The sequence below is a fragment of the Typopeltis vanoorti genome, chromosome 14 (assembly GCF_054136105.1).
Source record: "Typopeltis vanoorti isolate ZY-2024b chromosome 14, IOZ_Tvanoo_1.0, whole genome shotgun sequence".
NCBI lineage: Eukaryota > Metazoa > Arthropoda > Arachnida > Uropygi > Thelyphonidae > Typopeltis > Typopeltis vanoorti.
In genome coordinates this window covers 10,667,412-10,685,756 of record NC_143562.1, presented here as the reverse complement: position 1 = coordinate 10,685,756, position 18,345 = coordinate 10,667,412, and the positions used below count along the sequence as shown (strand labels likewise).

At 37.1% G+C, this 18,345-nt stretch overlaps 1 protein-coding gene across 1 annotated transcript in view; it reads right to left on the bottom strand.

Annotated features, from left to right (window-relative positions):
• LOC150099205 (uncharacterized) overlaps positions 1-16,748 on the bottom strand; it is a 44,162-nt gene extending 27,414 nt beyond the window's left edge. Inside the window, exons 1-2 of the mRNA XM_090404280.1 lie at positions 16,352-16,748; positions 10,609-11,566 (exon numbers count right to left, since the gene is read on the bottom strand). Coding sequence (XP_090260406.1) covers positions 10,609-11,335 — 727 coding nt within the window. The 5' untranslated portion in view covers positions 11,336-11,566; positions 16,352-16,748. The remainder of the gene's footprint in view (positions 1-10,608; positions 11,567-16,351) is intronic.
• Between the last annotated feature and the right edge of the window lie 1,597 nt (positions 16,749-18,345).

Genomic DNA, 18,345 nt, shown 5'->3' with positions numbered 1-18,345 from the left:
GGGCCATCTGCCCCAAAACAATCCAGGACCTCATTAGATGCTTGCAGCAAGAATGGTCCAAAATTCCCTTTGATCGCTATCGTATGCTTGTGGAAATTATGTCCCATAGGATAGCTGCAATCATCGCAGCGAAAGGAGCGCCTACATCTTATTGAAATGGGAGCCATGGCTATGTGTTCCTCATATAGTGTCTGCTGACGTCTTTCAAAGTACTATATGTATGATTGCAAAATGTCCACAATTCATGTAGACTTGAGCACCAGACATTGAAAGACAGTAAAATAGCTCAGTAAAAGTAACGTTTGCACCTTCTGCACAAGGCAGCTAGTAGAAAGGATTAAGTTCGATTCTAATCGCAGAGTAGAGGAACTTTTCGTAAGCCTTTTTTTCGACTAGTTCCTGCATTAGTCAAACTCTGGCAGGGACAACTGGCTTTTTTTCTCCCGCATACTCGACTGTATTGCGCACACTAATTCAGACAATAACACGTTTGTTAGTTTTACCTTTCCCGTTAATCTACAAAAGTTACACAGGGCTAAAATCGCCTTGCATACCCCCCCCCCGTGAGGGAATAAAAGGCTAACCGATTGTTTTTTTGATGATATGGATATTATGTAATGTTCTTAATGAAGTACTTACATATTCATGACTGAAGGCGCTGAACAGCTAGTTATTAAAATAAAAACTCAATGAGTGCTCTAAGCCTTCTTATAACTGAATGGGAGTAGATTGGAACTCTTCAGAAGTTGGAAATGGGTCAGCATTTTCTTGCCAGCTTTGTGTATCACTTGAAGATTAGTGTGATCTCTAGTCAGTAAGCCAAAAGTGACATGGCAATACATGGGATATCTCTCATGTAGCATTCCTTATGCTAAATTATCCTTCTACAGCATGGATTCTACTATTGATTTTTCTGACTTGATGCATTTAAACTTGAAGTTTCCTCTGAAAGTATAAACCTACTTGCCTGCACCAAAGAGCGATCTACAATAATTCATAAATTGGCTGAAAAGACACAGGAAAGTTCTGGCACTTTTTATTTTTTCGTGAGACTTTCTTTTGCAAACTTAGCATCATTCATATATTGTGTTTCTAATAATCGTAAACACAACCATAATAATATCAAAGATTCACTCACGAACAATTCAAAAGAAGAAATCCACTCTTAGCCCTAAATATGAAGAACGATTTACTTATCCTTCATTATTACCAGAAGCTACAGTAGTATTTTAGAAGATTGTATGTATCAGACTGATTAAAGCCCACCAAGTTCATTCTTATAAGTTAACGATAAATGTATATTATTATTATTATTACTAATGTGATATCTCCAAGGGCTCATCACAGGAGTACTCTACCACACTCCTACTGATTAATTCTCCCACTACACATGACTACCATCAGCACCATCTATCTCCCATCACCACAACAGTATTTTTTGTCTGTAAATTGCTTGTTCTTATGGCCAATATCTTTAATTTCCACAAGAGATATAATTAGTAGTATGCTGCCTGAAGGTAGGCTTAAGTTCAAGTCTAGTCGCTGACTGGAGGAATTTTTTCTATGCTTATTATCCACCAGTTCCCAAGTTAATCGATCTCTGGCACGAGCAAGTGGATTTTGTTCACCATGAACTTGGGTTTTTCATCCTGCAAATTCAAGAAAATTGACTGTAGAATCCACATTATTTCATACTAATATATCTTTAGGGTTAGGTACCAAGAGATGGCAGCACTTGTTTGCCATCTCTTCATTAGTGCTGCCTATAATTATTGATAGACATGGGTCAACTATCTCTGATTGGCTACTGGTGGAGATTGAACTGCCCACTCAGTCTCCAAAAGCTAGATAGGGTTAAAAGGCCTCGCCTACTCCCTATAAGGGAATAAAATGCGTTAGTTGATTGATTTGATGAACTTTTAGAGCTATATGGTGTAGCTTTGCACTCCATGGTACTTGAGCACCTGAAGAAAGACCTAGGTTCAAATCTAGTCGCCAAGAAGAGGAACATTTTCAATGCCTTTCTTCGACCAGTTCCCGAGTTAGTCAATCTCTAGCAATGGGGAAAGTAGATTTTAACTCTGGGAAACTTGAGTTTTTAGGCCTGTAAATTCAAGAAAATCGATCATAAAACCCACACTATCTCATACAATAAATATATACTGTTAGGGTGACCATGAGATTGCAGCAGCTTGTTAGTCATTTGTTAGTCAAGACAATCACTTACAGATATTGTAAGTGATCGTCTTGGGCTAGCTATATCTAATTGGCATCAAGTGAAGAATTAACTTCCCTCTCTGTCTCAAAAAAGTTAGATAAGGCCTAACCTACTTCCTGTAAGAGATAGAGGCATTAGCAGGGTTTTTTTTATTAGTATTGTATATGGACTTTTTATAACTATAACCTTTTTTCAGTTTGATTTGAAGAAATTACACGTGGTCACATTGCAGTAGAGTTCAAAAGTGAAGCAAGAGCTGTCATTTCTTATTTTCTTATGTGCACTGAATTTTCAGGGTTATGGCATACTGGTATTAATTTTTTTTTCACAAGCAACTTCCTGTCTGCAGTAAGTGTTGGTTGTCTCACACTGAATGGTTAAAATAATATATCTATTTTTATTATAAGCAAATAACTTATTTCTGTTGACTGAAAACCCCATATCATTTTCATAAAGTGGTATGAGTTCTGTTATCACTGACTTCATTTTAAATTCCTGCCAAACAGATAAGCTTTCTTACTCAGTCAATATCAATAAACCCATCTGGCTGAAAAAATACAGGACTGATTCTCCTGTAGAGTGAGTGAACCATTCAAAAGCACTTTCTACCAGTGGCAGCTTATGAAGTTTTGAATGGGGATGCTGCCTATACAAAATAATTTTAAAAAAATCTTTTTTCCTAATCAGTAAACAATTTATTAGTAAATAAATCTACATATTTATTTATTAATAAACTGGTTAATAATTAGGAAAAAAATAATTTTTTTTATAATTATATAGGCAGCACCACTTTATGGGACACCACTGCTTTCCACCAAACGATATGGCATGGAAATAGAATTAATGGAGATGGAATAGTTGATCCACTATTGGGGACTACTAATTGGCATTTGGGGGAGGAGTATGGTAGACAACTGCTGCCATCCTGTGGCCCATATGGTTAACTTTATGTTATTGTTTGAAATTGGGCAAGAACTATGGCAATTTCCTTGAGTTTCTTAAAGAAAAAACCTGCTTGCCTGTGCCAGAGAAAGAGTAACTTGAGGTCAAAGAAAGGCTTAGATAAAATTTCTCTATTTGTTGGCTAGAATCAAACTTAGAACTCTTGCACTATGGATGCTAATGTGATTTCCTGATGGCTATACAGACTTTTGTGTGTAACTTTAGGTAGGGGTTGGCCTTTTTTTGTTGAAATTAGTTTTTTAAATAAATTTATTTCAATTACAATGACATTGCTGTTATCCCATCTGAGTCCAGTTACTTTCTCCAACCAACAGGTTTTAGGTTTGAATCCTCCTGTGGGGATGCTTGTGATTTTTAGGTGGAAGATGAATGTTATTGCCTCGTGTGAGACCACCACCCTCCTTATTGGAGGCCTGAAGTGGCTTGAAAAAGCTCCATGTTTGGTCGATAGAGATTATTTTCACAGATAAATGAAAAATATAAAAAAAAATATAAAAATTGATAAAAAAAAATAGAAAAAGAAATGTACTATCGGTTTAGAAAAATAACCTTTCGTAAGTGGGAGAAACAAAAAAAAATTGTTGTACATTTCATTTTGGTTTGAGACGTATCTGATAGGGCAAGGATATACAGAGAGTAGACAGAATCTTGGGTATAACATCCATATAGTGACCAGTCTCCTTCCATAATGTGACCTTTGACAGTGCCTTCCACATACCACTATTTGGACTTCCCCTGCAGCCATGACCTGGGCACAGCATGTAGCTGCAGGATTGTGTTAGCTGACCGAGAAGCATCCTGATTCATTACTGATGAATTTGGCTTGTGCACTATCTAGCATCTAATCTGCAGCACCATTTTGTCTACTGTACCTGAAAATGGAGGTGGTTATGGGTTTCTAAGTGTGTGTGACATGCTTCAGAAGCTCAAAAGCTTGAGAACACTCACATTGCATGAAGAAAGGTGGAGATAGAAATGAACTCCCATTCTGAAGACCAAACATGGCTCTTAAGTCTCCAATAAGCAGCATGGTAGTGGTGGTGGTACTTCACATGATCTAACTGGCATTCCCTCCAATTTATGAAGATATCCTTTTGCAGCAACAATGTTCACTGGTATGCTAGTCCCTTTTACAGAAATATGTCACACAAAAGAAGGCAGGGCTAACAATTGACAGGGAGGGTTATTTATTGTGTCACTTGCAAATTAGCAGCCCAGTTTTAATTCACTGTGTTGTCTATTTTGAATAGATTTAAATTTTATTATTATTACATAACACCTCCAGGGAGTACAGACTCATCTGAGGGAGAGAACCTACTCCACCACTCAATCCACCAACTACACCAACGCCATCTACCGGCGACCACCACCACCACTAGTATTTTCACAGATAATCACAAACATCCATGCCCACAGCAGGATTCGAACCCGCAGCCTTTTGGCTGGAGAGCGGATATGATAACCACTCGGTCATCCAGGCCATTCTGTGAAAATTCACATTTTCATGTGAATATGAATATGGCTAAACCGAGAAATAAATTTTAAAATTTGTGAAGTGAGTTATTATATTTATATAGATGCCAAAAAGTAACCAAAATAATGGGCACAAGATTGTTGAATTGATTTGGAATAAGACATAGATGGATGAGGAAGATATCTTGACAGGAAGAATATGATGTTTTTCATGATGACAGACAGCACTAAAAAGGAGGATGAGTGCTGTTGATGGTAACAGAGGGCCCATTGAAAGTGGAGATACAAGGCCCAACCAGTGGCAGCAGATTTGAGGAAGTATGGTGTGAGGTAGAGATGGGCAGGATGAAATATTTAGTTGAGTGTTACTGTAGACCTGGCTAACATTTCCTTCTCACTATCCTCTATAGACTTTGCTATAAATGACAGTGAGGAAGAAATGTATAGACAAATAAGAAAAGGATAATCATTGTGGGTGACTTTAGTTATGGTAGTATAGACTGGAATGAAGAGACAGCATCTGATGGAAAAGAGAACGAATTTCTTGAGATTTTGAGGAATAACTAGCTTAGGCAGTACATAACAGAGGGTGCACGAGGATCAAGGATCTTTGTTTATCTCATCCAAGGATGTTATTGTAAGGCGGTATCAAATCTTCCCCCAATTTGTGAAAGTGATCATGGAGTGATCACTTGGGTCATGGCCAGCCATATCACTTCTGTGAGAAAGGAATATATGTGGAACTATGTGACTAGTGATTATAACAAACTCAGAGGATAGCTGGCAGCTATATCATGGAATGAGGAGCTAAATGGAAAGGAGATCAATGCTGCTTCATTCCTACTAAATAAGCAACTAATAAATGTATTTATTAGTTGCTCATCTTGCAGAACCTGAGTGCACTGGTAAAGGGAGAGGAGGTACTGATCGTAAGTGAACAAGAAGTACTGTACATGAGGTATTGAGTAAACTGGATGTGAATAAGACTATAGGTTGATGATATATCACCATGCATTTTGAGAGAATATTCTGAGGAGTTAACAGTACTGACATATGTTTTTAACATGAATCTTAGGTTGAAACAGGTACCAAAGGAGTGGAAAGAGGCCAAAATTGTTCCCCCTTCATAAGAGAGGTGGTAAAAGATTAAGGCGTTGAATTATAGAACAATCTGTGAGTGTGCAGTTTTGGTTAAAGAAGCTAGTCAGGACTTGGATTCAGAATTGAGTTGGTAACAGCAACATTTTGTTTACTTATTTTAGCATTCAGCTTCCTCAGACAGTAGGTTAGTATGCTAAATTGCCATTTGTTTGTCTGATAGGTATCAGCAAGAAGTGCATGGGGGGGGGCATATCCTAGAAAAGGAAAGTCATTGGTGGTGTGCCGCAAGAGTCTATTTTGGAGCAGATGCTGTTTAAATTGCATATTAATAATATTGGGTGCAGTTTGAATGGTGATATGCAGTTGTTTGCAGAAATTCAAGAGGATTGAAAAGACTGGCCCGATAATGACAGCGCGGTAACCAGTTCAGTGTAGAAAAATGTGAGGTCCTAAAATTCAGGAAGCATAGACAGAATGTAAAGACATGTAGAGAATGTAGACAATTGGTTCATAGATCTCAGAGTTGGAGGAGATGAAGAATCTGGGGGGGGGGGTGCAAGGACCTGAAGTTTTTGGGATGCATTTTTAAAATTGTAAGGACAACAGTGCTGATATGGCAATGAGGAGCAGGAGACTGGCATGTAGTAGTAAGGATATTCTAATTCTATTGTTGTGTAAGGCTTGATGAGACCACATATAATGAACTATTATGCACAGATTTGTTCACTTTTCAAAAGAATGAAGAGATATTGGAAAGAGTCAAGGAACGACGGACTAAGGTGGTTACTGGTCCCTGAAATGTTGAGTATGAGGAAAGATTGAAGGGATGCAATTTGCAAGTCTGTTGGATAGGAGGAGGGAGAAGCGGTTATGTTGAGACATATAAGCTAGTCAAGGGTTATTACTAGATCAATGTGGATAAGGTTTTCATAGAATGGTGGGGGAAGAAAACATGAGGCCATTTGTGGAAGCTATATAGGGAAGGTGTGAGCAGGCTAGTCAGTAGGTTTTATGTATGGGAGGAAGAGTTGTGGTTCGTTGGAATACATTGTCTGAGAGTCTGGTGAGTGCAGACACAGTGAATGTAAGGCTTGGTATGATGATGATGATCTGTGTGTGTGTGAGACAGTGGAATCACCCAGATTTAGTCTGGAAGGACAGATGAACAGCTGGAAATTTTAAATTTTATTGTTTATTTCTTCCTGGTTAACATTTATGATGTTTAAGAATTCATCCTTCATTTATTTTAATAAGACCCATCAGATTTTGAATATGAATGGGTGGATACGAGAAATTATTAATTTATTTAGCAAAATGTTATAATTTTCCCTAACCAGATTTAAAGAATTCTTTTATTATCGGAGTGAAAAGTAGCCTTACATAAAATAAAACACCTAAGAGACTAAATTCAATATTTGTTTTCAAATATGTTTAGTATTTCTGAGCTGATGGCAATTTTCTTTTACAGATAAACTACTACTGCTAGTTTTTGAAGAAAGAATTACAAGACTTGGATCATTATTTTGAACTTGTAGAATTGATTTTGCTAATGGAAATATTTGCTACTATAGTATTATTATTATTATTATTCAGGCCTCCATGGAGTCAAAAATTTTGACTCCATTTTGACAACTTCCTAAGAACATAGTAGTTGTCAGTTTTAATTTGGATCATCTAATGATCCAATTCTCTGTAGGTGTAAAACCAACATCCTGCTTACCAGAGGCATGAAGTGGCTTGAAAATGTTCTATGTCTGGTCTCTAGAGCAGGTTTCTGAATTATCATCTAAATCCTTAATCCATCTTTAAGTACTGATGTACTATAGGTTTACATTTCACAATTGGAATTCACACAGACACACTTATATTATATTAAATGCTAATTTTTTTTTTTTAATAGTGATCCATCAATTCAACTTAATATTTATTTTTCAAAGTTTATTTATTTTTTCTTTAAGCTGCATGCATGAAATATTCAGAATTAGAGAAAGCTAAAAGGGGATCTCCTATAGTCGAATTACTTTATTTAATAATTTCAATAGCATCCAGAACTGCAAAATAAAGAAGGGGGGAAAAACAGTAAGAACTGGTAAAGACTATTTTTAAGTGAACAGGTGGTAGGATGAACTTTGAAGGAATTTATATAACACTTCTATATTTCACAACATATCCATGATTAATATAAATTAAAGATGACAAGAAATTATATTCGCCTTTAATCCTTTATCCAAGTGTAAGAAAACAAAGTTTGCATGTGAAGTAACTTCATGACTAAGCTATTTGCATATAGAGGCTAATGACTCACATCAATTGCCTTATTTCAACATCCATAATTAATCCTCATTCCTTGTGGACATGACACTAATGCATATGATACAACAAAACTGATTATATAACATATAACACTGAAATAGTAACAATAAATAGCTAAACTTAAGAAACACACACACAAAATCAGCCAAAGTATAAAATGAGATAGCTTTTTTTCATAAAAACTCAGAACAGCCATCTGACCTGATTATATCACAGTAATTTATTTTGAAAAAGAGGTGCATTTAAAGTTCCTCAAAAGAAGAATGGCATTTTTTTCCAGGCTTATTATTTATTTCAGATCAAGTAAAATTCTGCAATATGCAAGATAAAGTCAATTGTACAATGATTACCCACAGGAGGTTGCACATAAAGGGATCCAACAACTGCAAGAAAGTAAATATTCATCATCTGTAAGGACTTTTATTTAATAATCACAAGTCGCATCATACTGCATTAAAGCTTTCCTGCTAAGTAATTCAGCTGCACAGGAACTTAATTAATGCTAACAGAGGGTGGTTTATCTCAGCAGCACAGTCTGCTACATCTGTTATTTGTTCTCTGGCTAGTCCATCTGTCTTCTGGAATGAAAAAACTGCTTTTTTTTTTTCTGGAAAAGAACAACTTTCACTCCCATATGAAACAGGCTGACTTACCTGTAGTTCAAAAAGCACTTATAAACATTCGCCAGACAGGATTTGAACAGTCTTTCACCAAAGGGCATCATTGTCACTGAGTTATGGAAGAAGTGTGTTCAATACAAATAGTCTAATATTGTGGGCACTTATAACAAAAAACAAATATAAATTCAACAATTTAGAGGGGGGGGGGGATGATTTCTCGATAAAATCATGTTATGACTACAAGTTTGTAAAAATGAATGATTTTCCATAAGTTTCTTGCATTTCTGTTGCAGTCATGAAGATAATGCAACATTTTCTCTTTGGCTATAAAAATCCAAGTTGGAATCCATCATCTAAGACATTAGGAACTTTATTATATCTTTTCATTTCAGAAACTTGCATTGTTATTTCTATACATAGCAAACTGGCTGGAGAATACAGGCAATTACAATAATATAACATACAGGGTATTTCAAATTATAGTGCCCCTATTTAGAGCAAGGGTAGTTTAATTTGAAACATCCCCAAAGAGGACCAGTAGACAAAATGCTCTGAAACTTGGTGAGAGCAATTATCTGGGTATCCTAACCAGATAATGGGAGATTTTGACAATAAAAAATAACTAGTCCAAAAAAAAAAAAAAGACTGACAAGGGAAATATGGTACTGTCAGAGAGAAAAGATGGGGAATTTTGCATACCATGCAAGCTGTAAGGTGGTATAAACTGGACCAGTGATAGTCATATCTGCAAGTTATCAGGACACGCTGAGCAGTTTCATCATTCTACAACTGTAGCAAACAAGGTGCCTGAACAGCAACAGTGATGATGCAAGAAAGAGCACCTTCCTACATAGGACATGAAGTTCAACAATCATTGCATCAACATTTTACAGAGAATAGAATAATTATTATTATTATTATGTTACACTTCCAGGGAGTCCAAAGACTCATCGAGGGAGAGTGTGCAGACAGCATCGAACAATTGATCTCCTTCCAACTACTAACCGCACTCAAATGCGCTTAACTTTTTGTGAGCCATTAGCAGCAGTGACTCTACCAATCGACCAACCTTTAATTGCTCATTTTCTATGAAATGGCCACTACATTCACCAGACCTTAACCACTGTGACATTTGGCTTTGGGGTTACTTCAAAAGCATGATGTATTGGGGCAAAGTTCTTCATCTGGCAGATTTGAAAAAGAAAATTGCACATCACAATCAAAATCTTTTAACAGATCAGTTGCATTCTGCTGTAGATAATATTGTATGGCAAGATCAGCTGATAGTCATGCAGAAAGACCAACAAATTGAACATCACCATTGATCATCCAATCTCCTCGACAGCTCCTTGCAGAATGTCAACTGTATGTAATATGTTTTTTTTTGTATCACATTATTTTATGAAATGTGCAAAATAAGCACTGAATAACTTGGCTTGTCATTGATTCTGAATGATTTCAGAATTATATACTACCTGGTTCACATTAATGTAATTTTCTATTGATCACAGTGCCACATTTCTCCTATCAGTCATTTTTTTGAATTAATGTTTTTAATTTCAAAATCTGTTCCCCACGATCTGGTTAGCATACCCACTTAGTGCGGGTATTTCATCTACTGCTTCTCTCTACAGATAGGGGTACTTTATTGAAACACCCTGTAGTTTCACAAGTATAAGGTTTTGTATTAGTGTGAATTCTTTTCATCTGCTAAAGCTTCCAATATCTGTGAATTTCCCAAAATTTTCATAAGTAAAAAAAGTATCTCATCAGCATGAACTCTTCTATGCATTTTAATGCAGCAAATCATTTTCAAAGCTTGTTTGAAAATGATTTGCTACAAGCATTACAGATAACAGCTTTCTCATTTATATGAACTGTTGGGCCTGACAAAGATCATCAGAATACATAATTTAAATCAAGTTTCATAAGTAAGAAATTTCTCATTAATGTGAACTGATGTGTGCCTTGTAAGATGATGAGACAATGAAAATGATTTACCACATGTTTCACAGATAAAAGGTTTCTCTTTAGTATGAACTCTTTTATGTCTTTTAAGATCTCCAGAACGTGCAAATGATTTAAAGCAGATTTCACATGCAAGAGGTTTCTCATTAGTATGAACTCTTGTGTGTCTTGTAAGATGATGAGATAATGTAAATGATTTTCCACAAGTTTCACAAATAAATGATTTCACATTACTATGAACCCTTGTATGGCTGTTGAGATTTGAACTATCTGAAAATGTTTTTCCACAAATTTCACAGATGTAAGGCTTCTCATCAGTGTGAACTCTTGTGTGTATTTTAAGATGATGAGAGAATTTAAACGATTTTCCACATGCTTCACAGATAAAAGCTTTTACATCTGTATGAACTCTTGCATGGCTGTTAAGATCGGAACCATTTGAAAATGTTTTCCCACAAATTTCACAGATGTAAGATTTTTCGTTGGTGTGAACTCTTGTGTGTGTTTTAAGATGATGAGAGAAGGCAAATGATTTTCCACAAACTTCACAAGTAAAAAGTTTTTCATTAGTGTGTAATCTTGTGTGATTTTTAAGAACATGAAGCTGTAAGAAAGATCTGCCACAAGTTTCACATATAAAACATTTCTCTCTTCTGGAAAGTAATGAAGGTTGATTCATAGCTTCCAAAGATTTCCGTGAATTTCCTTAAGAATCTAAAATGCTGTATCTTATTTTCTATTCTCAAATCAGAAAACTAAATTTACAAATACATCACTTGTAAAACATTGCTCAGTATTACTTTTTTCATTTTAGGCCATCTATAAATTAGAAACTTCCACAGTTCGTGAGAAATATTCAGAATTAATATAACACAGCGAGGTGCAATTCACCTGTAGGTAACTCGGTGAGCTGAAAAGGAAACAAAATCATTAATATTTGTGCAATTAACAATAGTGCAGAAAGAGAATAATCACCAGGAAAGATATTTGTTATTATTATATATCAATGACTTTATGAAATTAACAAATAAAAGTATCTATTATAATCAGACATTCATGTAATCAAAATGCTCAATGTGGAAGGTACTCATTATCAAACAATGCTATCAATATACGCTTTAATCTTTTCCTGTTTCACACACACTCAGGCAAATGAATTCTACTCATCCATCATTTCCCAAACAAAACCTTTGTTCTAAAAAAATCCCAAGGTTTGCCTGTAATCTTCTCCCGTCTCTCTCTCTCTCCATTCTATAAAAAAAATTTCTTTTGTTAGTTAATCTGATACAAACCACTATATACTTGATGTAGATTAAATGACTGGAAGCCAAGAAAAAAAAAAAAAAATAGCAACATAATATTTTATTTAAATAAAGTGCACAACTAATTTGGCCTTCTCATAAGACTGCATCTGGTTCATTACATGAAAAAGAGAGAAATACAAACAAACATTGTGAGAGAATAGCTATAAATTAGAATGTCAACATATTATTGACATTTGAAGACGTTCCTTGTACCACTGCATCGCTGGGCATGTACATGCGTTCACAATCTTGTGAACGCCAAAGTTTGGATAGCAGCATAGTGACAATCCAAGAAATTATTATTATTATTATTATTACATGACACCTACAGGAGTCCAAAGACTCATTCCTCAATGAGTCTTTGGACTCCTGGGGGTTATAGCTGAGGTTAGTGTTGAAATGCATTGGATTGAGGATGATTTCCTTAGTTTCCACAATCCTTCTTTTGAATTCAGAATAGCATCTAAGAATATTCTGTGATTTGTTTCATAGGACTGGGTGAGTGAATATATATATATATAAAATCTCATATCATATCATCTCAGCCTATTCACCAAGCTTTGCATCTCTTCATTTCTTCATGTCATCATTCCTAAAAATCTATTGACATTGATACTCTGGACCTTTTACAAAATCTCTTCATCTACTCAAAAACCAGGTGACCAAACTGAATACAGAAAACCTAAATGTGGTAAGATCGTGTACAGTGGAACTGCAATCTCTTTATTGCATTTATGTCAATATCTTCTTTATCACTCATCTGCTCACACCGATAGTCTGCAGAAATCTCCAGTCTTGCTCAGTATAGCAAGACTGAGGATTTCTTTTTTTGCATTAACTGCAAAACCATTGCATGCCATCATTAAAACCACTCCAGTTTAAACAATACTGGCCTTCAAACAGACTTGTGGTAGCCTAATGAATTTTCTCTTCCAGGATACTGTTCCTCCATAAAGCTATTATCCAGTTCCATCCTCCCTAATATAAATACTTAATTTAATGTGGCAATTTAATGTGTCTTTTAGGTATATTTATATATCTCTTCCTACATCATTAGGCCTAGTGGCCTGATACTTTCATATTAAGCATGGCCTATTACAATTTGAAATCGCTACCGCCTCGAGGAAAAGTTGTTATCCCTATGCCTCCCGGTGTGTCCTACGTCTGTAGATGTGTGTGTTCATGGAGCCAGTTTGCCTGTTCTGGGGCATGAAAAACCCGAGTTTCTGGGTGAACCCCCCCCCCCCCACAAACACCCGTATGAGACTGGCAAAGTCACCTTTAGCCGAAAGAGACCAGATAAAGGTTTCTCATGTCTTGGACAGGAATCAAACCCAGGTCTTTTTGACCAAAGGGTTTCATCTAAAACGACTGAGTTAAGGAGGCTCTATACTTATATATCTAGGTAAGTATAGTCTAGATCTACTTACTGCATATGCACATGCCTTGTCTGATATATCTGTCACCCTGTTGTAATATGTAAGCAAACTGCTGACCTTCCCTTAAAAAATACGAAGGAGAATCCTGCTGCTATCCATGCTATATCCTAGCCCTCTTCAATCTCTCTCACACTGTAATTGTAATCCTCCCCATAATTTGGAACATCTTATCACCCCTTTTGTGCAGTAGAATAATTTTACCTTCCTTCATTCAATTGGGACACTCCCAAAGCTCTTATTAAACAAGCATGTCAAGGGTTTATTAATTCTCTGGGGATAATCACATAAAGCATATGTGATCAATCTTGATTGCCTTATTAATAGTTTTACTTAATTCCTCGTCTCTCCTGTTCACTGGCTGCTATTTTGCAATCCATCATCATCTGTACCCACTTAAAGTTATTCACCATGATGAAAAACCTTGAAAAATTAAAAAATCATTAAAAACTTCCAATAGTATCTCCTGTAATTGCTATTTTTTTGGAATAATAAATCTCAGAAAAGAACTACCTGGGATTTCTTTTGGCTTCACTAAGTGCTGCTCATAATATACTACTTTTACTATATTTCCTAAGTGTCATTCTTTTTCCTACTGGCTACATATCAGGATACCACATGGAATTCTAATCAGTAAATAAACTGCAGCACATGGGGATGGATATAGGGTTGGGTGAGATGGATAGGAGGGTGGTTGATGAAGAGATATCAGAGAGTAGTTTATTCAGGAGTAGACTCCAAAAGAAGGCCTGTGACTAGTGGTGTGCCGCAGGATTCTGTTCTTGGACCACTACTGTTTAATTTGTTCATTAACGATATAGGAAAGGATCTGAGAGGAACTGTTTGGTTATTTGCTGATGATGCAGAGATGGGTAGAGCAATAGTTAGTACAGTGATGCCAAAATTTTGCAGGATGATTTGAATAGATTGGCAGACTGGGCAAAGGAGAATGGATATCAGATTAATGTGGCAATGTTGCATTTTGGGGTAAAAAGATTACCAGCTGTATACCACATTGGTGGAACTGTACTCCAGGAAACTGATAAAGCCAGAGACTTAGGAGTGTTGGTGGATAGGGAGTTACAGTTTAGGGAGCACATAGCAAAAGTGGCTAAAGCAACTCATCAGATCGCTTGGTTACTGAAGAATACTTTGATGAGCAGAGACAAGCAAGTTATTGTTCCTCTTTAACGAGCCTTGATAAGACCCCATCTTGACTACTGCATGCAGATAAGCACCAGAGTTTCTTGGTGGAGGAGGAGGTAGAACGGATCCAAAGGTGAGTAACCAAGATGGTAGCAGGTCTATCGAATGAACTTTACAAGAACAGAAGGAAGATTTGCGAGTTACAGAAATTGGTTAATAGGTGGAAAAGTGGGATGTGATTGAGGCATACAAATTACTGAGAGGTTTTTACAAGATTAATTGAGAGGATATTTTTCAGAACAGGTGTACTGGTGGGAGAACTAGGGGGCCATCGATGGAAACCGAGCAAGAATGCAATTAGCAAGGGTGTTAGAACTAGGTTTTTTGCTTGAAGAGTATTGAATAAGTGGAATAGGTTGCCAAAGTCTGTTGTGGGTGCCATGACTGTGAATGAGTTCAAAGAAAAGTATGATAGATACTGCACAAATGTTGGCTAGGTCTTGACATGATGTTTAGGGCCTCCTTCAACGAGTCTCCTTGGAGTTGCCCGTAAGAATAATTCTAAAAAAAAAATGAAACGAATACCCAAGATTTCTCTTAGCCTGACTGACTAACTGCTACTCATATACTGTAGTTTTGCTTACTGTGTCAATTTCCTAGCCTTCTCTTTATAATCCTCATATAATTGATTACTGACTCCATAATGCCTTCTTTCACTGAAGTTACTAAGTGTTCTTTTCCAGTGCCCAAGTACCACTGATCTTTTCCCTACCTGATGAGTATGGTGAATGCGAACACTGAATGTGTTCAAGGCATGGTTTGATGAGTTTTGTGTGTGAATAGTGTGTACCTGCCATGATAATCTTTCACTCCATGGAGGACTGACCCACAGACAAAAATCTGGAGAAGCTGTTACTGAAAGCGAGAGTAGAAGCAACGTGGAAGGGCAGAAGGATAAGGCAGGAGGGCTCAAAGGAGTGTTTATGAATGGAGAAGCGAGTAGTGCAAATGAGGGAAACAGAGTGCAAGAGGCAGGTATTTCACATTTGCAGACATGTGAAATGTCTTGGCATATTCCTCAATGAGTTCCTTACTCCCTGGAGGTCTCTTAATAATAATAATAATAATAATAATAATAATAATAATAATAACAACAACACGTTCATGCTAAAAATACACAGTCGGATTCCTGAGATTTAAACAAATATATACACCTTAGTAAGCAGGAAGCTACTGAAATCCACATACATCTCCTTCAAATCTAAATCCTCCACTAGATAAATTTTATTTATTTTTTCATACCACCCCTACAGACAATAAAACATGCACTACGGTAGTACAAACGCAGTTCAAGAAACACAACCAACTAAAAACGCGATAACCAGCAAAGGTTGGTCGATTGGTAGAGTCTCTCCTACTAATGGTTCACGCAAAAAGTTAAGCAAGTTTGAGCGCGGTTAGTAGTTGGAAGGGTTTTTCAATCGTTCGATGCTGTTGGCACACTCTCCTTGGAGGTGTCACATAATAATAATAACTGCATGATAAAAATTCATAACATGAAAAACAAACACCTTCGTAAACATAAGAACCAAAACGTCAATTCTGGTCAAATAACGAGACAATGTTTAAATCATGTGGTTTTCTTTTTGTGTTTATCAAAAATGTAGTACCAAAACAGAGAGAGAAATAAAGAGATTAGTCAAAGTTCATAAAAGATTTTTCAGAGCAGTAACAAACATAAATCCCTAATAATAATAAATCCGCAAATTTCCTCTAAAAAAGGGCAGCGCTAAAATATGTTTCACTTACATAATTACTAAAGGAAGAGCCGTAAGGCTTCATTTCGGCGATAGAAAATTACATAGGCAAAGTGGATACTAGATCCAACATTATTTCAAAGCCGAATGTTTATAGAAACTATGAAAGTTGGTTTCTGTCTGGTCTCTGAAGATAACCAATCAGTTTGGCAACAGGCCAGTGACACCTTTATCAAATGCACTAATAAAAAGCGAATATATGAACGCTTGGGCATGTTTTTTAAGCAGCACATGCTAATGCAAGTCAGGGATACCGAGGATTATATTACTGTAAGCTCTCAGGTCAACTTACGAAACTTTCATACTTTCTATAAGCATTTGGCTTTGAATAATGTTCAATCCAGTATCCACTTTGCCTATGTAATCATTTACAAAAGTTCTTAATAGGACTGGTAGCCACGACTTAACAGAAAGCGAATTGTTTGTATTCTCGGACCAGCGGTTTTCTGCACAAAGTGCTGGCCGAGTGGTTAGTCCTGGTCCTGGTTGGCCGAGTGGTTAGCGTATCCGCTCTCCAGCCAAGAGGCTGCGGGTTCGAATCCCGTCAAGGGCATGGATGTTTGTGATTGTCACACATGTACTGCTGTGACCTGTGTCCTAGCGCATTATGATCTTTGATGTCTTTACACCATAAAAAGTAAATTAAGAAAATCTGCACAAAGCGATGTAAATTAAAATATGTCAATGTGAATGGAATGTTGTGGTATTTACAAACCCCCAAAAAGCAGCTCTGCTCGTCGACGCATACGCAATCTCACAGTCAACACAGGGATTAATGAGCGCCTGTCTTTCCTGGTGTGGACTGTGAGGTTGCCATGCGTCGACGAACAGAGCTGCTTTTGAGGCTTTGTGTTTCCATGTCGTGCTCGCTATAGTTTGAAGCTTATTCAATGAGCTGGTTGGAGTTAGAGGTCGCCTCTTTAGGATATTTGAAGGCGGTTGCTTTGTGAGATATTTGAAGTATGCGGAGATATCTGGCGTGATCGCCTTCTGGTGGAATTGGACGTTCTTAACGAACCACGGCGACTCCAATATCATGCGGAGGAACGATGTTGGACGTTGGTGGGGGAAGTGTGACTCCAAGCCAGTGCCGGATTTGCGTATAAGCTAAAAAAGCTACAGCTTAGGGCCTCGCAATCTGCCGGGGCCTCAAATTAAAAAACAAAAAGACCAGCTGATGTAATTTAAAACAGTAGGGGGCCTCTGAGTTTTGTATAGCTTAGGGCATCAGCAAATCTAAATCCGGCTCTGCTCCAAGCTAGCGAACGTAAGTTAAGATGGGTCTGATGACCGCTTTGTATTACATAGTTTGTTTTTGGTGCTGACTTTGGTATGTTGGTTGATCTGTAAGTGCAGTTGTGCTATAGCTTTTTCTGGCTGATTTAATACTAGATTACCATGGAATGGCAAGGTTAAGCACTGTTTTGCACCTTAGTTGGTTGCTTTCCTTCTTGTGAAAAGGATTGCAGAGCTCTTATCGGCGCTGACGTCGATTCTCCATTTTTGCAACCATTTCTCTAGATTTGTTGCTGCTTTTGTAGCCGCTGGGTTCTAGGTGCGATCTGGCTATTATGCCTCGTTGTCGTAGAACGCCGTTATAGTTGAAGCTGTGCTTGGAACTCCAACTATGTTGATGTTGAATAGTAGGGAGCGACAACAGGTAACCTTGTGGAACTGCCGGTGTGATTCTTCGCTCAGTGGATTTGAGTCCTTGTAGTTTGACTTGAAGTTTTCTGTCTTTTAGACAGGATCTGATGAGCATAATATGTTGGGAAGTTGGCAGCCAGCAGTTTATAGATGAAGCCGTTGGAATGTCGAGAAAAACAGCGCCTGTGTGTGTGTGTTGTCTCCACTTAAATCCGACAGTGATATACTTGGTTATCCTGTAAATTTCTTGGGCTGTGCAATGGTTGGTGTGGAATCCGAATTGCTCGTCTCGTATGATTTTGAATTTGATTGATGCGTCTTGTAATCTGGTGAGGATTA